At 56.2% G+C, this 5,541-nt stretch overlaps 1 protein-coding gene across 4 annotated transcripts; it reads left to right on the top strand.

Annotated features, from left to right (window-relative positions):
* The first annotated feature begins 685 nt into the window (after positions 1-685).
* Positions 686-4,638, top strand: APOA5 (apolipoprotein A5). 4 transcript variants are annotated; one of them, XM_027579803.1, is made up of 4 exons: positions 686-762; positions 2,134-2,185; positions 2,284-2,395; positions 2,923-4,638. In XM_027579803.1, exons 1-4 carry the CDS (start codon positions 748-750, stop codon positions 3,872-3,874), a joined length of 1,131 nt encoding a protein of 376 aa, XP_027435604.1. In that variant the 5' UTR covers positions 686-747; the 3' UTR covers positions 3,875-4,638. The 4 variants fall into 4 exon arrangements, with proteins under 4 accessions (XP_027435604.1, XP_027435606.1, XP_027435607.1 ...); XM_027579805.1 differs by lacking the exon at positions 686-762 and adding an exon at positions 1,337-1,438; XM_027579806.1 differs by lacking the exon at positions 686-762 and adding an exon at positions 1,484-1,575.
* The last annotated feature ends 903 nt before the right edge of the window (positions 4,639-5,541 follow it).

Here is a 5,541-nt window from a genome sequence, read left to right as displayed (position 1 = left end):
CGCAGGGCCTGATCTCATGACCATGAGATGCAGAAACCACCCGCATGAGATGCAGAAACCACCCGCTCTGTGCCATTAAACATAATGTATCTCTTTTTCCTGCCTTCCCAGCCCCTGGTAACCTCTAATCTACTTTCTGCCTTTGCCTTTGACTATTTTAAGTACTTCATTTAAGTGGACTCATGCAAGATTTGTTCTTTTGTTCTGGCTTATTTCACCTAGCATAATGGCATCAAGATCCATCCATGTTATAATGTGTGTCAGAATTTCCTTCCCTTTTAAGGCTAAATAATATTCCATGTGTACATATCCCACATTTTGCTTATCCACTCATCTGCCGATGGGCACTTGGGGCCCTTTCCCCCTTTTGACTATTGTGAATAGTGCTGCTGGGAACAGGGAAGTAGAGATATCTGTTCCAATTCCTGCTTTCAACTCCTTTGGTTATCTACCCAAAAGTGGAATCGCTGGATCGTATGGCAATTCTAACTAATCCTAACTAATTCAAACCAAGTCTGAAAAAAAAAAAAAAAGAATATAAGTTCCCCAAGGGATAGGCTATTTCGGGCTGAGGGAGCAGCACGTAGGGAGGCTCAGGATCCTGAAAGAGATGGCGTGCTCAGGGAATGCCAAGGGTGTTGTGTGGGGGGAGACGAGACCGGAGTGGGCTGGGACGAGCCACGGCAGAGGCACGGCAGAGAACGCACGGAGTAGGCCGGACTTTGGCAGAGACACCTGTCTGAGGCTATGCACGTGATCAAGGTGGGAGGCAAACTCGGCTGTGATGTGACTGGTAGCGGAAATGCAAGACAGGGGATCGATTCAGGGTACATTCAGGAGTAAAAATCAGGAGTTCCCGAATGTATGTTTAAGTACATGGAGTGGGAGTGTCATCAAGGGTCTGGGCTCTTGGGCTTCCCCTCCTCACAGGCCCTGGGGGTGCAGTTCAGCCTTTCCCGTGGGAAGAATCCTCCTCTTACTCCAATTCTTTAGGCCCAGAGTCCCTGGCCCAGATGCCTCTCATGGCCTTCACCCTGTCACATCTGACTTCCCTGAGTTTCTGGATTATTTCATAAAGATGGGAGCACCCTTAACCCCATAAGTGCTGGCTCTTCCCAGGCTGCCTGAGGGGCCTGTAGTGAAGCTGTCAAGAGCCGCTCAGGTTCAGGCTGGCCCCTGGACCCTGTCCCTGTCTGTCTAGGGCACGGTGCCTCTGGGCAGTTGAGTAAGAGCAGGGCCCTCAGCTGATAGGCTTTCCTCTGTTGGGGGCCAGCCAGCTGCTCAGTGGGAAGGGTGAAGGTCATGGGGCTTGGGGGGAACTGGGTGAGGAGTTCAGCCTTACTCCTTGATAATCTTTCCAGGCAGGACCTTTCTGCTGAAGCAGCCCCCTGATACCAGGGCACTCATTAACCCTCTGGGTGCCAGGGAAGGGCAGGAGGTAAGCCTTGGGGAGACAGCTGAGGTCAGCCTTCTTTGAACCTCCACGTGGTATTTACTCAGGGCAATTGTTGCCAGAGGCCCAGGCCCCTGGAGTATAAAGCCGAATGTCTGCTCTCTGTGCCCAGAACTGAGCAGGTGAGCGGGTGCTGGGTGGAGGGGTGCAGGTCAGATTCCTCAGGGAGGGAATTGCAGGGGTCTCAGCAGAGAGCTCTTGGGCTTCTTGGGGTGGGAACTAAGAACTAAGGACATCCTTTTGGAGCACTTTGGCAGAGTAGCTTCTTCTCCCTTGGGATCCCTCAGCTTTCCCAGTTGCAGAGTGGGAGGCAGGAAGAGAGGTAAGCAGGGGAGTGACAGCAGAAGTGGCCGAAGGAGCTGCTTGTGGGGTCTCGGGAGGGTGGTGGGGGAAACTCTACAAAGCAGTTTGAGCTCCACACTCCATATGTGTGATCCAGGTGAAAAAAAAAAGCCCTCCTCTCCCCAAAACACCCTTTCCCTCCCAGCCATGCTCACCTAGATCAGTCCTCATCAGCCCCGGCAGCCCTGTGCTCCCCATATCTCAGGGAAAGGTTAACAGGTTTTGGGCAGGTTGGCCCTGGAACAGGGCCCCCTGGGACAAAACTGGGAGATGTCCTTCCTTTGCTTCTTCACCTTAACCACCTTAACCGGGCCTCGGTTCACCTTCTTCCTGAGTAGACAACAGCAAGCATGTTTGCAGTTCTGACCTGGGCTCTGGCTCTGCTCTCAGGTGGGTCTCCAACCCTGATTTCAATGCGGAGGCATGGGTGGAGGCTGGACTGAAGCAGGGGGAAACCTAGCCTCTAACCACCCCATCCCTCTCCACAGCATTTGCAACTGTCCAGACACAGAAAGGCTTCTGGGACTACTTCAGCCAGAGCAGCGGGGACAAAGGCAAGGTGGCGCGGGTCCAGCAGCAGAAGCTGACATGGGAACCCACGTGAGTGGCTAGGACAAGGGGTGTGGGTGCAGGGAGGAGACAGCAGAGCAGAACAGTGGGATGGTGTGTGGTCTCTGATTCCTCAACCTCCTTAGTCCTCACTGGGACAGAGGAACAGAGCTGTGCTAGTTTTGCCTCATGCCTGGCCTTCCTGGGCTGTGCAGCCCCCTCTGCCCACAGCAGCACCCCCACCTCCGCCCTGATCTGCTGGCCCCTGCGCACTGAGGTGTGGGACCTGGGAGCCAGTGGAGGGGACCCCCACCACGCCCCCAGAATGAAAGGACTGTGTGAGAGTCCAGATGCATCTGTGTTTCCTTGGGCAGTTTTGGTCTGGATTTGCACATGCCATGTGTTTGTACTTCTGTGTGAGGACTTGTGTGGTTGGCCCACAGCTAGGACTAGAGCCCTGGACTAGAGCCACCGCCCTGCATCCTTGGTTTCCCCCAGATCAGTGAGTGATGTCTCTGGGGCAAAGGCAATGGTGGGGCCAGCAGTACGATGGTTTGGATGTCTGTCCCCTTTCCCAGGAGACTGAAAGACAGCCTTGAGCAAGACCTCAGCAATATGGACAAGTTCCTGGAAAAGCTGGGCCCTCTCAGTGGGCAGGGGAGGGAGCCTCCCGGGCTCCCACACGACCCCGAGGGCATGCGGCAGCAGCTGCAGGAGGAACTGGCGGAGGTGAGGGCGCGCCTGGAGCCCTACATGGCCAAGGCGCACCAGCAAGTGGGCTGGAATCTGGAGGGCCTGCGGCGGCAGCTGAAGCCCTACACCGTGGAGCTGATGGAGCAGGTGGCGCAGCGCGTTCAGGAGCTGCAGGAGCAGTTGCGCGTGGTCGGAGAGGGCACCAAGGCCCAGCTGTTGGGCGGCGTGGACGAGGCGCGGGGCCTGCTGCACGAGCTGCAGACCCGCGTGGTGCAGCACACCGGCCGCGTCAGGGAGCTCTTCCACTCCTACGCCCAGCGCCTGGTGACCGGCATCGGGCGCCACGTGCAGGAGCTGCACCACACCGTGGCCCCGCACGCCGCCGCTAGCCCCGCGCGCCTCAGCCGCTACGTGCAGACGCTCTCGCGCAAGCTCACGCTCAAGGCCGAGGCTCTGCACGCGCGCATCCAGCAGAACCTGGACCAGCTGCGGGAAGAGCTCAGCGCTTTTGCCAGCGCCGGCGCTGGCAGCGCGGAGGAGGGGGCCAACCCAGACCCCCAGATGCTGTCCCAGGAGGTGCGCCAGCGACTCCAGGCTTTCCGCCACGACACCTTCCTGCAGATCGCCGACTTCACCCGTGCCATTGACCAGGAGACCGAGGAGGTCCAGCTGCAGCTGGCGCCGCCCCCGCCAGGTCACAGTGCCTTCGCCCCAGAGTTTCTCCAAGCTGACAGCAGCGAGGCCCGCAGCAAGCTGCAGGCCCGTCTGGAAGACCTGTGGGAAGACATCAATGACAGCCTCCATGACCGTGGTCTCAGCCATGTAGAAGAGCCCTGAGGGTCTACTGATCCGGGCTCACTTCCCGGCTCCTTGTCTGAGCCCAGGATATGAGCCCCTGGCGTGGCTCAGTCCTTGACAGTGGCCTATTGGGCAGAGGGTGGAGGGCCCTGCACAGGATAGGCGAGGCCACCAAAGGGACTCTTGTCCCTGGCATATCCAGCCTCCTGCGATTCCCCCATCCGGATGCATTACACTCACCAGGCTTTGCAAACCCAGCTTCCCGTGTTCATTTGGGAATCCTCATGAGTTGCTCCATTCTGCGATGGTGGGAGTGGGGAGGGAGAGAGGCACTTTATGTGCAGGTAGTCATGTGCAGTGCAAGCCTGTTGCCATGGTGCTGGAAGCCTGTGCCTCTTTTTCCCAGGGCTTGACTCTGATCACTTCTGGCCGCCTGGTGGCCACTGCTACAGCTGGTCTACCGGAGAGGAGCTCTTTTCTCCCCAGGGCTGCCCTGACAGCTTCTGTTGGGGGAAGAGAAGGGAGAAGGGAGGAAAATATAAGAGCATGTGAAGGTGTGTGCATATATCTCTGCTGGCTCTGATGCTGGTGGGTACAAATGGTGGGGGTTGGGATGGGAAGGAGCGGAGCCTGCATTTCCTTACATTGCTCTACATCTAAACAGCTGACCAAGCCCTCCAAACTGTGGGGGCTTCTTAAAGCCTCGGGGGAAGCATACTGTGTGTCCTCTCCATCTGGGACCCCTCACTTCTGACTCCTGGGCTGAAGCCTAGACTTATGACTCATAAAATAGAGGCATATGGTGGAAGATTATTTGCCTGGTGTGACTCTTATTTGAGCCATGTCTGAAAGCAGTGGCCTTACCACTATCCCCAAAGCACACCCATCACTCATTCCAATCTCTCAACACTCTGTCTCAGGGACCCTCTCCCAATCCAGGTCTGCCAGAGGGTCCTGGCTCTGGCTAGACTCTGCCTTACATGACAGCTGTCTGTCATGCCTGGGTGTAGGCCTGGCTTAGAGACCCTTTCTCTGCACCTGCATTGCTCATCAACCTTATCACAGGGCAGTGTGCATAAAGTGCAGGCTCCTGAGGTGGCCTGTCTCCTTTGTTCCTGTGGTTCCAGATTTTGAATGACCTCCTTATGACTGACCCTTTTTTTTTTTTTTGAGAACTCCAAATCTTAAACTCCCCAATTCCGCATATACAGACTCACTTGGGGGCGACAGAGGTCCTCATAGATCCCCCTGGGAACTGTGAAATTGGGGATGGGTGAAGTGGGGGGGAGGGAGAGGAAAGGGTAAATACACCCTGTCCAGCATCTTTGGAAGGTCCTGTCCAGCACCCTTTCCTCGGCTCGCAGCGTGCCCCGCACAGGGTTCTCAGCACCCCATATGAATCTGGCCTAGTCATGCCTGCAGGCTGGACCTCTTCCCTGACACCCTAGATTTAGCAACTGAACTGGGTGAGAGGTGCCCAGGGAGAGGAGATACTGGAAAGGACAGTTTACCACAAAAAGAGGTGTTTTTGTTATTGTTAGGAAACTGTGAGGGGTGAGTCAGCTGGAGTTTGATGTGCTGGGGATGTGGGGGTGGGAGTAAAAATGAGGGCTGAGTATTTGAGGCTGGAATTTGGGCACTTGTTTATGAGGGCAGACATAAGGAGTGAGAACAGAAAGGGAGAGGATCCTTGAGGGACTGAGGGA

This window comes from Zalophus californianus, chromosome 11, assembly GCF_009762305.2.
Source record: "Zalophus californianus isolate mZalCal1 chromosome 11, mZalCal1.pri.v2, whole genome shotgun sequence".
Taxonomy (NCBI): Eukaryota; Metazoa; Chordata; class Mammalia; order Carnivora; family Otariidae; genus Zalophus; species Zalophus californianus.
The sequence above is the reverse complement of the archived record's forward strand: the minus strand, read 5'-3'. Positions and strand labels throughout refer to the sequence as shown.

Coding starts and splice junctions, on each gene's coding strand:
- APOA5 (XM_027579803.1), top strand. Junction 2,186..2,283: donor GGCTCTGGCTCTGCTCTCAG/GTGGGTCTCCAA, acceptor CCCTCTCCACAG/CATTTGCAACTGTCCAGACA. Junction 2,396..2,922: donor AAGCTGACATGGGAACCCAC/GTGAGTGGCTAG, acceptor CCCCTTTCCCAG/GAGACTGAAAGACAGCCTTG.